Source organism: Narcine bancroftii, chromosome 6 (genome assembly GCF_036971445.1).
Source record: "Narcine bancroftii isolate sNarBan1 chromosome 6, sNarBan1.hap1, whole genome shotgun sequence".
NCBI lineage: Eukaryota > Metazoa > Chordata > Chondrichthyes > Torpediniformes > Narcinidae > Narcine > Narcine bancroftii.
Window position 1 is genome coordinate 225,874,661 of NC_091474.1, and position 19,104 is coordinate 225,893,764.

Sequence of the window (19,104 nt, forward strand, 5' to 3'; positions counted from 1 at the left end):
GCCAGAGACAATCCCAATAGCTGACACAACCACGAAGACCTGTGGCATGGCACTAATCAACACCTGGGTGTCCAGGTTCGGAGTCTCAGAAAATCTCACCTCTGACAGGGGAGCGCAGTTTACCTCAGGGCTCTGGGCAGTGCTAACAAAATCATTGGGAACCCAACTCCACCATACCACGGAGTATGATTTAAGAGTTGCAATAATGGAAAGATGTTGGTCTGATTGGTGTTTGTATAGCATGACATCAATTATAAATGCAAGATACCAATTAGAACAATTTTCTACACCAATTATACCTCATACCACAGAAACTACATAGATCAAAATTGGAAATATCAGAGTTGTGTTTTAGATAAGGAACAGAAATAGGAACCTTTGTACATGCTACATGGTTGTGTGTGAAGGTGAGACCTTTCTGGCAAGATATTACTGAAATACCAACAAGGATAACGGGATGGCCTTTACAGATGACCCGGAGCTTTATCTTTTGGGCAACTTTATTGAGATAAGTAATAAATTAACTAAATTCCAAATTACATTTATGAAAATAGCTTTAGATGTGGCAAAGAAATGTTTTGCAATTACTTGGAAATCTGATTTCCCCTCTACAGACAGCATGATGGAAGACAGAGATGAACAGTTGTATACCTATGGAGAAAATCACAGCGGAAGAACAAATATGATGTATTTATAAAAATATGGCAACCATATTTGGATTATAGAAATAAATATAAGTACAAATATAAACTTTAAAAGGTGCTATTATTATAAAAATATAAGTGACCTCCCCAATGAAGACTTTCTATTTTTAAACCTAACTGTGAGCCCTGATGGTGTACAGATTTATACTGTGAAGGGGTGGTGGGACACACACACACGTACATACATATATGTATTTATATATTTTGAAAATGGAAAATTTTGATATGTATATTTATGGAAAAAAACAAATAAAATATTCAAAGAAAGAAATTGAATATATTACAATTATTTTTTATAACATTAACCTAGTTCCATTCAAGTAATGAGTTCATTTGTATTACACAAACTTAATATTTAAATTTAAAATTTAAATATTCACCATGGTAATAACCCCCTTTCAGCCATGAGCCTGAGCTGCAGAATTGACCTACAACCAATATACCCCAGGTTGATATGGGAAGTGAATGAAGAGATAGCTGGGGCAGTGGCTATGATCTTTGAGTTCCCTTTGACCACACAGGAGGTGCCGGAGGATTAAAGAGTAGCAAATGTAGTCCCCTTGTTTAAAAAAGGTCATAGGGAAAATCCTTGGAATTATAGACCAGTGAGTCTTAAGACAGTGGTGAGCAAACTATTGGAGAGGATTCTTAGGATAGGATCTATGAGCATTTGAATCAGAATTTATTGTCATGGAATTCATTGTTTTGTGACAGCGTCACAGTACAAATATTCATATAAACTACCTTACAATAATAAATAAAGAGAGTGCAAGAAATGTCAAAGTAAGGCAGTGTCTTTGGATTACTGATTGTTCAGGAATCTGATGGCATTGGGGAAGAAGCTGTCCTTGTGCCTCTGAGTGCTTGTCTTTAGGCTCCTGTACCTTTTTCACAATGGTAGCAGAGTGAAGAGGGCATGGCTTGGATTGTAGCGGTCCTTGAGGATAGAGGCTGCAGTTTTTAGACAGTGCCTTGTGTAGGTGTCCTTGATGGAGTGAAGTCTAGTGCCAGTGATGTCATAGGCCAAGTTAACAACGGTCTGGAGTTTTTTCTTGTCCTGAGCCTTGGCACCTCCATGCCAGACAATGATGCAACTAGCCAGGATGCACTCATGTAAAAGTACTAAACCTTTCCTACCCTGTAACTCTCTATGTTTCTTCCATCCATGTGCCCGTCCAAGAATTTCTTAAATGCTAATATTTCAGCCTCCACCACCATACCTGGCAAGGCATTCCAGGAACCCACAACACTGTGTAAAAATAACTTACCCCTGAGGGTAAAAATAGTTTTTAAGAGTCTTCTGTGTCATACTGAATTTGAAGAAGTCAGTTTACTCAAGGATAGTCAGCATGGCTTTGTGAAGGGAAGATCGTGCTTCACAAGCCTAATTGAGTTTTTTGAGGATGTAACAAAATAAATTGATGCGGTCTGTATGGATTTTAGTAAGGCATTTGACAAGGTTTCTCATGAGAGACTCGTTCAGAAAATCATGAGGTATGGGATTCATGGAACTTTGGGTGTGTGTATAAAAAAAATTGGCTTACATGTAGGAAGCATAAAGTGGTAGTGGAAGGAAAGAATTCTGCCTTGTGTCTAATGGAATTCTGCAAGGATCTCTTCTGGGACCCCTGTTCGTGATCTTTATAAATGACTTAGATGAAGAGGCAGAAGGATAAGTCAGTAAGTTTGCAGATTATATAAAAATTGGAGGAGTTGTGGATGGTACTGAAGGTTGTCATAGTTTACAGAAGAATATAGACAGGATGCAGAGTTGGATGGAAAAGTGGCAGATAGAGTCTAATCCCCGAAAGTGTGAGGATATATATTTTGGAAGGACAAGCCAGAAAACAAGTTCAGGGTTAATGGTGAGTTTACTTAAGAGTGTGGATGAACATAGGGACTATGTCATCCAAATTCAAACATCCCTGAAGGTTGTCATGCAGGTTGATAGGGTAGTTAAGAAAGCCTATGGGATGTTGGGCTTCATTAATAAGTGAATTGAATTCAAGAGACAAGAGGTCATGTAACTCTACAAATCTCTGGTAAGACCACACTTGGAATGTTGTGTTCAGCCTCTGTTTACCTCATTATTGGAAGGATGTGGAAACTATGGAGAGATGTGAGGAGATTTACCAAGATGTTGATGGATTGGAAAGTAAGTCTTTTGAGGCAAGGTTAGCAGAGCTGGGACTTTTTCTCTTTGGAACGTAGAAGGATGAGAGAAGACTTGATAGAAGAGAGACATAGTTAGGGTGGACAGCCAGTGCCCTTTTCACGGGGGGCATGAATAGCAAACACCAGAGGACATAAAAGTTAAGTGAGGGACGTTTAGGGGAGACCTCAGGGGTAAGTTATTTTTACACAGTGTTGTGGGTTCCTGGAATGCCTTGCCAGGTATGGTGGTGGAGGCTGAAATATTAGCATTTAAGAAATTCTTGGACGGGCACATGGATGGAAGAAACATAGAGAGTTACAGGGTAGGAAAGGTTTAGTACTTTTACATGGGTTGGCACAACATCAGAGGCTGAAGGGTCTGTACCATGCTTAGTGTTCTAAGTAACAAAAATATATCTGTTGAGAACTATTGGATACATAACATAACATGTTTTACACTAAATTTCAATCTTGTATTCTGAATAAATATGTGATTATGTGAAGCAAAGACCTCCAGAATGGGGCTTCTAACTCTTAGAAAGTATTACATGTTTGTGCCAAAGTGAGGAACAATGATTTTCTAAAGATACAAATGTTAACGTGCATTTTATCAATAGGAAGGATATGAGCCAAGTACAGGCAAATGGCATTGCCCCAAATGTGAACTTGGTTCTCACAAATGAGTCTAGTCAAAGGAACTGACTCTGCTCTACAGATTCTACATTAATAAATAGTGTCCATGAGTTGGGTGTTTTGCTGCTGTTTCAAGATGATATATTACTAAAAATCATTTACCAGTTAAAAAGCTGCAGAATATTAAAATATTTAATTATCACTTAATATCTGTAGTTCTATGGGTGTTGATTTGTCTGAGTGCTAAGCCTGTAATATAGTGATCTAAATGAAATAGAATTTTAATGTGGAATGCAATTCACCAATCTAACTGATCTCTGAAGGGCATTACCTTCCAAACCAGTGGGGCTTTTACAATATCTTTATAGTTTTGACCTTGCCTTGAAATAGATTTATTCCAGTTGTATTTAATTGATTTATAATTTTCCAAGCTGCCATGGTAGGTTTTGAACATTTCCATAAATCAGTGGTCTCACTCTCTGTTTTCAATGCTGTTGAAGGGTTCCAGCCCATAATGTTGATCATTCTTTTCCTCCCACTGATGCTGTTTGATCCCCTGAGCTTTAGTGTTCAGCTTCATATTCCAGCATCTGCGGCCTCCTGTGTCCCTCTAAGTTCTAGTTCACCAATTTAATTTTGTTTAATTGCTTGCCCTTAATTGATAAGCTTTAACTTTTTCAGGAATATGAAATCGTCAGGGAATGATAGGGATTTGGAGCACAGATGATGGCTACACCAGTGTTACTGGTCTTGGTCCACATCTCTTTATGTCCCGATTTTAAATTAAGAACTTTTTAAATGTGATGTGAGTATCTGCCTCCTGTACCATTTCAGCAAGTGAAGTACATATTTTCCCCCTTCCCCACTTATTAAAGAGGAAACACTTGTGTCCATTGTTCTCTAATTGTTTTTCTAGTTGACTTAAGTCTGAGTTGATTTTTGACCTCTCAACAAGATAGATAGATCATCTATTCATCTAGGCCCTTCATAATTTTATGCATTTCAAGTTTTCTTTGCTCCAAAAAAAAACTTTCCCAGACAGTTCAGCCTCCCCTCATAATTTAATTATCTCCAGGCTTATCAACATCTCTTGTGCTTTCTTTCTGAAATATGTTGACCACAAGTATACTCTCTAACTGTGACCTTACTACTATTTTATACAATTTCATCATGACCTTGGACTTGTATTTTTATTATTGTCAATAAAATGATGTTTCCTTTATACCTTCCCAACCGCTTCCCTCAGAAAACTGGAGGAATACTCCAAGGTGGTAACCTTCCATTTTTCATGCATTTCTGTGGTGATGGGTGTGAAATGAACAATAGGGTCTTAGATGGAGTAAAGTGTGAAAGATGTTTAAGTGTAGCCTTTTTTAGGTTAATTTTTGCATTATGTTGTTTTATTTCTACATTGAAGTTTTTTTTCAAAATGCGAATTGTCTGGTTAGTAAGTTTGATGTAGTGGACAATGAAGAAGACTATCTAAAACAGCAGGATCTTGATGAACTGGCTAAGTAAGCCAAAAAATGGAAGGTGGAATTTAATTCAGATAAGTGAAAGATATTTCATTTTGATAACTTGAACAAAGCCAGGGTTTGCACAGTAAATGGTTGGATCCTGGAAGATGTAGAACAAAGTGCTACAATGACACAGTTGTCTGAAATTGGCAACACAGATGGCAGGGTGGTAAAGAAGGTGTTTGGCAAGCTTGCCTTCATCAGGAAGGAAAGATTTGATCAAATGGGATCACCTCAGTCAGCCAAATTGTTCTGCATGGATGAGATGAGCTATAGGGTTTGTTTCTGTGCCATAAAGCTATAGGACTCCATGATAGTTACTCAAAGGAGATCATTGTTGCAAAAATGTATATAATTAATATTATTTCTATAACAGACAGCAATTTGTAATTAACAGGTGCCAAAACCAAAGCATTGGTTTAATATCTGATTCTTGTTGTTCTGTGACAATTTGCAGGATTCAAGGCAATCTCTAAGAGAAGTACGTATGGGAAATATTTCAAGGCTTCCATCAGAAGATGATCTTTTGATATACAAAAGGTAGAGAAAAGCAACAGAACAAATATACTGGATAACTGTCACAAGTAGTTTAAATTCAAAAATGCTGGAGGAATTCAGCAGGTCATGCAGCATGCAAAGGAGGTAAAGATCTGTGTAACCAACATCCTGCTATGACTAGTTTCACTTAGCATATTTAAGTGATGTGGTGATGCATATTCTATAACTATATAACTTTTTTATCATCTGAAGCATAAAAAACAAATGAGACACGTTCAGTACAAGCGTGAATCATTTTAATTCTCACTAGGAAAAGATGGTTTGAAAATTATCACGTTATTGGAATACTTTTCAATAATTTTTCATCTTGAGCTCCTTTATTGTCATCATTTAAAAGTAAAGAAAGACTGTTAAAAATGCTTAGGATCGACAATGAGATAGACAACAGACTCGCCAAGGCAAATAGCGCCTTTGGAAGACTACACAAAAGAGTCTGGAAAAACAACCAACTGAAAAACCTCACAAAGATAAGCGTATACAGAGCCGTTGTCATACCCACACTCCTGTTCGGCTCCGAATCATGGGTCCTCTACCGGCACCACCTACGGCTCCTAGAACGCTTCCACCAGCGTTGTCTCCGCTCCATCCTCAACATCCATTGGAGCGCTTACATCCCTAACGTCGAAGTACTCGAGATGGCAGAGGTCGACAGCATCGAGTCCACGCTGCTGAAGATCCAGCTGCGCTGGATGGGTCACGTCTCCAGAATGGAGGACCATCGCCTTCCCAAGATCGTGTTATATGGCGAGCTCTCCACTGGCCACCGTGACAGAGGTGCACCAAAGAAAAGGTACAAAAACTGCCTAAAGAAATCTCTTGGTGCCTGCCACATTGACCACCGCCAGTGGGCTGATATCGCCTCAAACCGTGCATCTTGGCGCCTCACAGTTTGGCGGGCAGCAACCTCCTTTGAAGAAGACCGCAGAGCCTACCTCACTGACAAAAGGCAAAGGAGGAAAAACCCAACACCCAACCCCAACCAACCAATTTTCCCCTGCAACCGCTGCAATCGTGTCTGCCTGTCCCGCATCGGACTTGTCAGCCACAAACGAGCCTGCAGCTGACGTGGACTTTTTACCCCCTCCATAAATCTTCGTCCGCGAAGCCAAGCCAAAGAAAGAAGGAATAAAGATCAACAAGAATCCTTAAGGATCATCTCTTTTATCTGCAGACTTTCCTGTTTAAACTCTAATTTCCTTGTTCTTTTTCTTGATTAACCTGCCTTAGGAAAATATTTTAAAATGTTTTGAATCCAGCCTATCCAGTAACATTCAAAAACCCATGGAATGCTTAAATTCAGTCTGGCCCTTCATTTATTCAATATTAAATTTGTTCTTTCTGATTAATTAACATTTCAATCTAATGAATAATTTATCTGGATCAATTTATTAATTCTATTTATGATTTGACAAAATTCCTCAATTGCTCTTTTTCATAGGCAAACACAAACTATCCCATCATCGAATAATTAGCTTTTTAAAAAGTTTAAATCAGAGAACATTATGGTGGTGATTGAATAGTAATCCAGAGCCCTGGGCTAATAGTCAAGAGATCTGTTCAAATCTCACTGTGGTGTTAATAGAATTTAAGTTCAGTTAATTTAGAAAAAAATGTAGCCAGTTATTAGTAATGATGACCACATTAATATAGGATTATTGTTTTAAAAACACAAAATGCTGGAGAAACTCAGCTGGTCAAACAATGTCCTTTATGTGGTAAAGGTAAAAGTACATAACTGATGTTCCGGGTATGAGCTCTTCATCAATGTTTGTAAGATTGTTGGCAGGTGTCTGAACAAAAGGATGAGGGTGGGGCAAAGGCAGGAGATGATAAGAGGAGAAGGGAGGAAGGGAGCAGCAGTGATCGAGGAGATGAGGGATAGCTGGGTGGGTGGAAGGAGGGGGAGAACTGTAAAAACTGGAAAGGGTAGGAGAAAAAAGGATGAGCAGGTTAGCAGAGAGCAGAGAAGTCGATGTTAATGCCATCTGGCTGGAGAGTGCCCAGATGGAAAATAAGGTGTTCCTCCAATCTGCAGGTAGTCAGGATGGGATAGTACATAAGGCCATGGACAGACATATGGGTATGGGAGTATTACTCAGAATTGAAATGGTGGCTATTGAGAAGTCTCTATTGTAGTAGAGGTAGCTGAGGTACTCAGTGAAGCACTCTCCCAATTTACCACTGGTTTCTCTGATGTAGAGAAGGCCACAAAGGGAGCACTAGATGCAGTAAATTAGTCCTGTGGATATACAAGTGAAGTGTTGCTTCACTTAAAAAAGCCTGTTTGGGGCCCAGACCGTGGTAAGGGAGGAGGTGTGGGCGCAACTGTTGCACCTCCTGTGGCCACAGGGGGAGATGCTGGGAGGGTGATAAGTGCAAGAGGGAACCACAGAGGGAGCGGTCCCTACAGAAGGCAGAGAGGGGAAGAGAAGGGAAAATATGTCTGATTGTGGAATCCTGTAGTAAGTGCCAGAAATTCTACCAGATAATGTGTTGGATGCAGAGGCTGGTGGGGTGGTAGGTGAGGACGAGGGGGATTCTATGTTTGTTGCATCTAGGAGCAGAGAGGGCCAGGGAAGGTAAGCGGGAAATGGAGGAGACATGGGTGAGGGCTGAGTTGATGGTGGTGGTGTGGCGAAGCCATGTTCGTGGAAGAAGGCAGACATTTCGGAAGATCTGGACTGGAAGGCCTCATTGTGGAAATAGTTGTGTTGGAGATGGAAAAATCAATCCCTCCCCACCTATTGTCCCCTGGCACCTTCCCCTGTGGCAGCAGGAGGTGCAACAATTGCGCCCACACTTTCTCCCTCACTACAGTCCAGGGCCCCAAACAGGCTTTTTAAGTGAGGCAACACTTCACTTGTATATCCACGGGACCTATTTACTGCATCCAGTGTGCTCCCTCTAAATTAGTAGAGCATTTCGCTGAGCACCTCCGCTCCCTCTGCTACAACAGAGAAGTCCCGCGCTCACATGTCTATCCATGGCCTTATGTTCTATCCCACCCTGACCACCCGCAGAATGGAGGAACAACACCTTATTTTCTATCTGGGCACACTCCAACCAGATGGAATTAACATTGACTTCTCTGCTTTCTGACATCCTGCTCGTCCTTTTTTAACCTCCCTCTTTCCAGTTTTTTTGTTCTCCCTCCCTCCCTTCCTCTTCCACCCACCCAGCCATCCTTCTTCCCCATCATTGTTGCTGTCCCCTCCCTCCCTTCTCCACCTATCATCTCCTGCCTTTCCCACTCCCCCCCCGCCCCACCTTTTCCCCGCACCCCCCTCTCCTTTTGTTTGGATGCCTGCCGACATTCTTCTATACCTTTATTAAGGGCTCAAGCCCAAAATGTCAGTTATGCACTTTTACCTTTGCTACATAAAGGAAACTATTTGGCCAGCTGAGTTTCTCCAGCATTTTGTGTTTTTACTTCAACCGTAGTGTCTACAGATTTTCATGATTGTTTTAAAAACCCATCAGATTTACCTTTTTACCTTCTGAAATTTTATAAACGTGATGCAATGAATATCAATATTTTGGAATTTGTCTTTGAGAACAAAATGTTTCAAAGTATAAGATCCACATTAGTATTTCAATCTCTGACCATTTTTCAAATTTGAAATCACAATAATGTTTGGAACACAATAGTCATTTAGTATTCAATGAAAAATTGGTTCGGATTGATTTATTTATTTGCACTTTTGTATTTATGCAATGGAACTGGCTTTAATTATATTTTGCTCCTTGCAAATGTAATGCAAAATCTTATTTGGCCATTATTTTTATTATGACTATATAAAGTTAATTTGTTTTCTACAAATCAATAAAATCCTTCATTTTGAGTTTATGGTACACTATTCTTTCTGCAGTGTAAGGGGCAGTTATATGTTGTGTCTAAGTGCATGTGATGTCGTGGAGATTGCCAAAAACTTTCTTCCTTTTGGCAAATATGTCAATATTTCAAAATCAAATTGGTCATGTGTACCAAGACTCAGTAATAGAGGTTGTTTTATGAGCAGTCCATACATAGAATGCCAAGCAAGGCACAATATAAACATACAAAAATGTTGAGTTACAGAGAGAGATCAGTTGGTACACACACAATTTTATTATTTTGGGGTTCATTTAGGAGAAACTGTAATTGAAGATGGTGGTGCATGATCAAATACTTAATAGGGAATGGGAGAAGGGGAAAGAGTATGTGGCTAGGGTGTGATGAGTCTTTAAAAATGCCCAACTGCTTTCCAAAAATATCAGAAATTAGGGACGGAATCAATATGAGCAGAGAGGGATATCTGTGATGGCTTGAGCCTTATTCATAACCCCCGCAATTTCTTGCGTGGAGCAGTTTCTGTACCACACAGTGATGGATCTCAGTGGTTCGCCTGGAGGAGATGTTTAAGTGATGTTGCTGACATTTTAAATTTTCAAAAGCTTGTGAGGAAGTAGAGACATTGGTGCACTTTCTTGGCCATTACGTTGACATGGGTGGACCAGGACAAGTCAGTGGAGATGTTTAAAACTTAAAACTGCTATCTTCAATTCCTTAACATTTGTTGTGACTTTAATCGTATTGGCTTCCACAGTTTCACAGCCCTTTCATTAGAATTTGACAATCTTACATGATTTTTTTTTATTGGTTATCAGTACTACCAATCAGGAAGCAAAAATTTATAATTTACCAAAAGTAAAATAAAATTGAAGGAAAATAGTGCCAATTTGAAGAGTTTAACATGGGCATATTATGTCAAGGTTGCCATTAAAAGGCAACAATGATTTACAAATGAATAATGATATAGTTTTGATAACAGGATTTGTAATCCTCAACTGATTTGTAATTGGTTTGTAGTAAATCATGAAAATTGGTACTAATTGGTTGAAATAAAAACACAAAATGCTGGAGAGGCTCAGCAGGTCAGACAGTGTCCTTTATGTAGCAACGGTAAAAATACATAACCGACGTTTCAAGCTTGAGCCCTTCATCAAGGAATGGAAGAATGTCGGCAAGCATCGAACAAAGGGATGGGGGGGAGCGTGGAAAAAGAGGGGTGTGGCAAAAGCAGGAGATGAGAGGTGGGGAGAGGAGGGAGGGGACAGCAGCAATGAGGGGCTGGATGTATGGCTGGGTAGGTAAGGGGGAAGAAGGAACGGGAGAACTGGAAAAACTGGATAGGGGCAGGGGAAAGAAAAGGAAAGCAAGTTTAGCAGAAACCAAAGAAGTTAATGTTAAGGCAATCTGGCTGGAGAGTGTTGTTCCTCCAATCTGCGGATGGTCAAAGTTGGGTAGTCCGTAAGACCATGAACAGTCATGAGAGCTTGGTAGTGTGACTCAGAATTGAAATGGTTGGCTATACTGGTGATATCCAAATATCACAAACAACCTTCCAAGTCCACATTTGAAATAATATTTTATCATTGCTATGATTTTTACAACAGGTTTGTTAATTTGGGTCAAAGCCAGCGAAAGGTGGACCTGTACAGCCAACAAAGCAATATAAGACAGCTAGATGACTCGATGACCATATTGTAAGTATTCTAAAATGGGTATGTTTCTCTTTCTAATTACCTGATGCAACTTTCTTTACACATCAGCAATAAGAGTAAGTGTAAGAAATCATGTTTTAATTTTAAATATATTATCAGACAAATGTGAGTAGCTCTTTTGAAATCCTTCCTGATGATTTAATTGTGTGAATATTTTAAAAGCCATTATATACAATGTTACATCCAAAATTAATTGGCATTCATTATCTAGATTAGTTGACCTGGTTTCACAGAAAATTCTGCTAAGACTGCACAATGTTATATTTCAGTGCATAATATATTTTTAATGAACCTGCTTAAACCCCAGCTCAAACTAGGCATGTGATTTATCTACTGCATCAGCATGTGCCATTGCAGTATGAAAATTCTTGTGGAAAACTAGGTGAGAAAATGTGCATACCTTATGTCTAATGATTGATTCTTGCTGGCTTTAATCCACATTTGTTCCTTTGAAAGATTTTTTTCTCCTCTACCTTCTGTGTTACAATAAAAAGCGAATGCACTGTATGAAAGTTGCCTGGTATCCATAAATGAATAACAAGCTTTTACTTACTGTCGTGAAAATGCTATTATTTGCTTTTGTGGATATACTGCTATTTTGACTGTGCAATCATTTTTTTTAATACCACATATTCAGTTTTAGGATGTGCATTTTTCTATATCAGCATCATGTACATTAATTTTAAGCAATAAAAATGCTGTTGACAAATACATTTTTAGGTGCATGCTTTTTAAAACATTGATTCTTTTATTGATGCACAGTTTTGTCTCCTCTAATATACTGGGTTCCCAATTCCTGTGCTCCTTGGAATCTTCCCAGGTTCTTGAGGGGAAAAAATAAACTTCTATGCAACTCTTTTTTTTAAAAAAGGTGAATTTTAAAGAATAGAGTATTACATTACATCTGTAGTATACCTGTCAGTTCAGAATCAAAATCCCAAGTGTGCCAGACTAACAGTGTTTCTCTTGAACATGAACACAGACTTCACTGACAGCACTGTTGTACTAGGAATCTGAAATAAACTCCTGCCATTGCATATAGCTGTGCAATAAACCTGGCATGTGTACCACAGAGAGTTGCTTAATGGCAATAACATGGTAATTCCATGTACTGATCTATGCGCTCCATTCATCTGAAATCACTAGAGAGGATGCTTTATGAGGATGCCACCAGTGCTGCAGAATGCTAGAAATAAGGAAAGATTAGCGGAGCTAAGCTGCTGATTTATCCAACTTTTCGGGCCTGGACCCTTGTCAGGTAAGGCAGAAGTTGACAGGTGTTTGAATAAAAAAGAGGGTGGAGTGGGAAGGAGAAGATGGAGGAAGGAAGAAACAGAAAGGAACACAGGCTATCAGGTAAGAGGCCATGGGTGGATACAGGTGAGGATAGAAGAGAGAAAAGCTGAGAAGTGGGTGAAGGATAGTTCTCAGATAGGAGAAGGAAGGGGAGCTGGAGGAAAGAAAGTAGGGATAGGGAAATGGGGGAATGGATTAATGGACATTAGAGAAGTACATTAATATAGTCTGATTGGAGATTGCCAAGACTGAATATAGGGTGTTGTTCCTCCAGTTTGCAGACAGCCTTGGTTTGGGAATGGACAGATATGAGGCCATAGACAGACATGTCAGTTAGTAATGGTGTGAGGAATTAAAATGGTTGGCCTCTGGGGATCCTTGTTGTTCCAGCAGAATGAAGGTGCTCAATGAAATGATCTCCTACTCTGCATCCGGTATCCATGATGTAGAGGAGGCCACTTCAGGAGCACTAAATGCAGTAAATAACCCTTACAGAACACAAGGCTGGTGGGGTATTAGGTAAGGACAAAGGGAATCCTGACCTTATTGCATCTATGGAATGGCCCAGGTTCTCTAGCACATTTGTGTATTGCATTAGCTGAGCTGAGATTTTGAAACAAAAGAATAGAGAAAACTAATTTGGTTGTCTAATATTGAAAGGTTCAGATAGTGTGAGCAGAAAATCCCTTTTACCTTAACATAGCCTATTAGGTTTTGGACCAAGAACTGGAAGAGAGATTACAGTGTTTCTTTTACAATGGCTTGGACGTGATGGGTTAAATATCATTCTTCTCTGCAATTAACCTTGATCGTTCTCTCAATATTGCACTGATGTAGTAGGAGCTTAGATTTGTGCCCACCTTCTAGAGTGTATCCTTCAACTTGAGGCAAAATGTCTCCCTTTTTTTAATATTTTCTATTTTTCACAGTGAACCATATCAATCCAAATATTTACAAACATTTCTCATTAAATATGCACAGTGGCATTTTCTCCCTTTTATCCCCTACCCTCCCTCCCCACTTCCCACCCCCCTCCAAAACCAATAAATATTCAACATATACAATACAATAAAACCATTAAACAATGTCTTCACACAATGAAAAATAAACAAGAAAAATGTGTCATCTACTTTTACACACTGGATCAAGTTGTTTTGTCTTCTTATCATTTGAGGGGGTGGAGGTCTATGGCAACCCCTCCCTGTTATATTCCAAATTTGTTCAAATAATGTGACTTTATTTTTTTAAATTATATGTTATTTTTTCCAATGGAATATATTTATTCATTTCCATGTACCATTGCTGTATTCTCAGGCTCTCTTCCATTTTCCAAGTTGACGTTATACATTTTTTTGCTTTAGCTAAGGCTATCATAATAAATCTTTTTTGCGCTTCATCCAGTTTGAGGCCTAATTCCTTACTTCTTATGTTACTTAGAAGAAAGATCTCTGGATTTTTTGGTATGTTATTTTATGTGATTTTATTTAATATCTGATTTAGATCTTCCCAAAACATTTTCACTTTGGTACATGCCCAAATTGCATGTACTGTTATTCCCATTACCTTTTTACAGCGAAAACATCTATCTGATAATGTTGGATCCCATTCTTTTAACTTTTGGGGCATGATATATAACCTATGGAACCAATCATACTGTATCATGCGTAACCTTGTGTTTATTGTATTCTTCATAGTTCCATAAAATAACTTTTCCCATGCTTCATTTTTTATCTTTATGTTTATATGTTTTTCCCACTTTTGTTTAGGTTGATAGCTTATTTCATCATTTTCCTTATCTTACATGTTCGTTATAAATCTTTTAATGATCATTGTGTCTGTAATCACATATTCAAAGCTGCTTCCAGTCTCAGTCTGTTTCCCAATTTATCCTTTAAACAAGTTTTCAGTTGATGATATGCAAACATTGTACCCTGAGTTATTCCATATTTGTACTTCAACAGAACAAGCTAAAAGAATTGTATTGGCATCAAGGAAAAAGGACAAACAAATTATCCAATAGAGATTAAAGAGAACATTAAGGAATTTTATGAACAATTATACCAAACTGAGAACGAGGGGAAATGTTAATAAATTATTTCCCAAAAACCAATTTTCTATTCTTTTGATTCCTTTTCTCTTCCATTCTCTAAAGGAAAGGTTATCTATTGTAAAAGGGATTAGTGGGTTTTGTGTCAATAACAATTTTGGTATTTGGTAATTCGTTTTTTTTTCCTTTCTAAGTGGATCTTCTTCCATATATTAAGTAAATGATGCAATACTGGTGAGCTTTTATATTGCACCAGCTTTTCATCCCACTTATAAAGTATATGTTCTGATACCTTCTCCCCTATTTTATCTAGTTCTATCCAGTCTGGTAAAAATCTGATAAATACCTTAATTGTGCGGCTCTATAAGAATTTTTAAAATTTGGTAACTGCAAACCACATTGGTTATACCTCTAAGTTAATTTATCTAACACTACCCTCGGTTTCCCCCCTTTCCACAAGAACTTCCTTAATATTCTCTTTAGTTCATTAAAGAATTTCTCTGTTAAGGCAATTGGCAACAATTGAAATAAGTATTGTATCCTAGGGAAAACATTCATTTTAATGCAATTTACCCTCCCTATCAACGTTAGCAGTAATTCTTTCTAAGTCTTCCTGCAATTTCTTTATTAATGCCTGATAATTTAGTTTGTACAGGTGGCTTAAGTTATTATCTAACCTAATACCTAGGTATCTAATTGCTTGTGTTTGCCATTTAAATGGTGATTCTTTTTTAAATTCTGTATAATCCGCATTACTCATTGGCATCATTTCACTTTTATTTGTGTTGATCTTGTACCCCAATATTTCTCCATACTCCTTCAATTTCTTCTGTAGTTCTTTTATTGATATTTCTGGTTCTGTTAGGTATACTATGATGTCATCTGCAAATAAGCTGATTTTATACTCCTTCTCCTTTATTTTTATCCCTTTCATTTTATTTTCTGTTCTTATCAGTTCTGCCAATGGTTCTATTGCTAAGGCGAACAATGAGGGGGGATAATGGACATCCCTGTCTAGTTGACCTACTTAATTTAAATTGGCTCGATACATATCCATTTACTGTTACCTTCGCCAATGGTCCATTATACAATATTTTAATCCAATTAATATATTTTTCTCGTAGATTGAACCTCTGTAATACTTTAAATAAATAGTTCCATTCTACTCTGTCAAAGGCTTTTTCTGCATCTAAAGCAACAGCCACTGTTGGCTTCTTATTGCCTTGAACTGAATGAATTAGATTAATAAGTTTACAGACATTATCCGCTGTTCGTCTTTTCTTAATAAATCCAGTTTGATCTTGTTTTACTATTTTTGGTACACAATCAGCCAATCAGTTTGCTAATAATTTTGCTATTATCTTATAATCTGAATTAAGTAGAGATATTGGTCTATATGATGTAGGTATTAATGGATTCTTCCCCGTCTTTGGTATTACTGTAATTATTGCTGTCTTACATGAATCTGGCAAGTTTTGTGTTTCTTCTATCTGGTTCATTACTTCCAGGAGAGGAGGAATTAATAACTTTAAATGTTTTATAAAATTCTATTGGGAATCCATCCTCTGCAGGTGTTTTATTGTTCGGCAGCTTTTTTAATATATCCTGTACTTCCTCTATTTCAAATGGTTTTATCAATTTGTTTTGTTCCTCTTCTTGCAATTTCGGCAGTTCAATTTTAGCTAAAAACTCTTCTATTTTATCATCTTTCCCCTCGTTCTCAGTTTGGTATAATTGTTTTTAAAATTTCTTAAAGTTCTTATTAATCTCTATTGGGTAATTTGTTTGTCCTTTTTCCTTGATGCCAATACAATTATTTTAGCTTGTTCTGTTTTAAGTTGCCAGGCTAATATTTTATGTGTTTTTTCTCCCAGTTCGTAATACTTTTGCTTTATTTTCATTATGTTCTTCTCCACCTTGTACGTTTGTAATGCTTCGTATTTAATTTTTTTGTCCGCCAATTCTCTCTTTTTCGTTATATCTTCTCTTGTTGCTAGTTCTTTTTCTGTACTTACTATCTTCCTTTCCAACTGCTCTTATTTCCCGATTATAGTCCTTTTTCATCTTAGTTACATAACTTATTATCTGCTCTCTGATGAAGGCTTTCATTGCTTCCTTTCATATAAATTTGTCTTTCACTGATTCCATGTTTAGTTCAAAATATGTTTTAATTTGGCATTTAATAAACTCTCTAAATTCCTGCCTTTTAAGTAGCATGGAGTTTAACCTCCATCTATATGTTCTTGGTGGGATGTCCTCCAGTTCTATTGCTAATAACAGAGGTGAATGATCAAATAGTAGTCTAGCTTTATACTCAGTTTTCCTAATTTTCCCTTGAATATGGGCTGACAACGAAAACATATCAATCCTTGAGTATGTTTTATGCCTACTCAAATAATATGAATATTCCTTCTTTCTTGGGTACTGCCTCCTCCAATAATCCATGTTTCATTTCCTGCATTGATTTAAGCATAAATTTGGCTACTTTATTCTTTTTGCTTGTCTTTTGTCCAGTTTTATCCAACATTGGATCCAAATTAAGGTTAAAATCACCTCCTATCAATATATTTCCTTGTGTATCTACAATCTTCAAAAAAATATCTTGCATAAACTTTTGATCCTCCTCATTAGGTGCATATATATTGAGCAAATTCCAAACTTCTGAGTATATCTGACACTTTATCATTACATACCTCCCTGCTGGATCTATTATTTCCTCCTCTATTTAGATTGGTACATTTTTATTAATTAATATGGCTACACTTCTAGCTTTTGAATTATATGATGCTGCCGCTATGTGTCCTACTCAGTCTCTCTTTATTTTGATATGTTCCACTTCAGTTAGATGTGTTTCCTGCACAATTGCTCTATCTATTTTTTTCTTTTTTCATTAGATTTAATAGCCTCTTCCTTTTAATTTGGTGATGTATTCCATTAATGTTTATAGTCATATAGTTAACGTGGCCATCTTATAACTTGTTTATACCTCATTTCCGCTTCCTCACCACCATCATCCCCCTTTTCCCCATTTTGATCTCTCAGTTTTCCCTTTTTAAACTCAATGTATGACAACACATATAAAACATAAAATACTCCAACAATTCCCACACCCAATATTACCTTAACCCCCCCCAAATGCTCCCAACCCCCCCCCCCCCCGAGTTGCCCTTTATCCCTTGCCGGGCAACCACAACTCCCCTTTCCATTTGGATTGCCATCTTGTTCGCAAGTGTCAACTGATTTCGCAGTGACGGTTATTCTCTTCCCCCCCCCCAGAAAAGACTTTTTTTACACATATAACAAAGCTCTCGCTTTTTTCCCCCTTCCTTTCTTCCCTTCTCTTTTCCCTCTTTAGTTCTTTACATATACATTGTTTTTACATCTTTATGTATACTTTATCGCCGTTCTTCATTCTTTTTATATCTCTTCATCTCTCCTTCTGTCCTGCAAAAGCTCTGCGAATTCTTGTGCTTCCTCAGGATCCGAAAACAGTCTGTTTTGCTCCCCAGGTATAAATATTTTAAGCACAGCTGGATGTCTTAACATGAATATATAAACCTTTTTTCTATAGGATCAATTTTGCTGTATTAAACTCCTTCCTCTTCTTTAAGAGTTCAAAAATATTTTTTGACCCTTGTATTCCAATAGTTTATTATCTTCTCTAATTTTATTCCTTGCCTGATCCAATATATTTTGTTTTGTCATATATCTCAAAAATTTTACAAAGATGGATCTTGGTTTTTGATGTGTCTGTGGTTTTGGAGCTAGTGTTCTGTGTGCCCTTTCTATTTCCATTTCTTCCTGTATTTCTGTCATTCTCAGGACCTTCAGGATCCATTCTTTTATAAATTCCTTCATGTCTGTGCCTTCTTCACCCTCCTTCAGGCCCACTATTTTCATGTTGTTTTGCCAACTATAATTTTCCAACATATCAATTTTCTGAGCTAACAACTCTTGTGTCTCTTTAATTTTTTTTGTCATTTTCTTCCAATTTTCCTCTTAAGTTGTTTACTTCCATTTCTACAGCTGTTCCTCATTCTTCCACATTTTCTACTCTTTTCCCTATTTCTGTCATGACTAGTTCTAATCTTTGCATTTTATCTTCTGTTCTTTTCATTTTTCTTTCAATTGCACTAAATTCTAATGACAACCATTCTTTTAATGCTCTCATTTGTTCTTCAAAAAAAGCTTTATCTATATTCTTTCCATCTGTTTTACCTTCTATTTCTCTGTGAAGATCTTGGTCTTCTTCCTCTTCTGTGTCTGTACCTGTGTTTGTGTCTTCTTCTTCTCTTCTTTGTATCTGTGTCTCTTCTGATTTCCCTTATGAGTTGCTTGTATCACTTTGTCGGGCCTCTTCTTGCTGGGCCTCTTGCTGTTGGTCCTCCCCTTCTGGGCTGCTCATCTGTCAGGCCTCCTGCTGCTGCTCCTCTTGCCGTTCACCTCGTCGACTTTCTTTCTCGCCTGGTACCTCACTCCCTCTCCTGCCGCCTTCCTCATCTTCCAGCTGAGAGCCTTGGTGTCGGTCGTCCCTCAGCTGGTTGTGCCATGGTTGCCTGCTCCTCGGCTGAGCCCCCCTCCCGTTGGTGTTTTCTTTTACCTTTGATTGAGCACTGCTCACACGCGACTCCTCGCAGTTGCGCTCTTTTGT

General features: G+C 37.9%; 1 protein-coding gene across 7 annotated transcripts in view; it reads left to right on the forward strand.

Annotated features, from left to right (window-relative positions):
- The window catches only part of fig4a (FIG4 phosphoinositide 5-phosphatase a), a 161,955-nt gene that overhangs the window by 141,806 nt on the left and 1,045 nt on the right, over positions 1–19,104 (forward strand). For all 7 annotated transcript variants that reach the window (XM_069887570.1, XM_069887569.1, XM_069887571.1 and 4 more), the window contains 2 exons: positions 5,466–5,548; positions 11,003–11,092. In XM_069887570.1, coding sequence (XP_069743671.1) covers positions 5,466–5,548; positions 11,003–11,092 — 173 coding nt within the window. The remainder of the gene's footprint in view (positions 1–5,465; positions 5,549–11,002; positions 11,093–19,104) is intronic.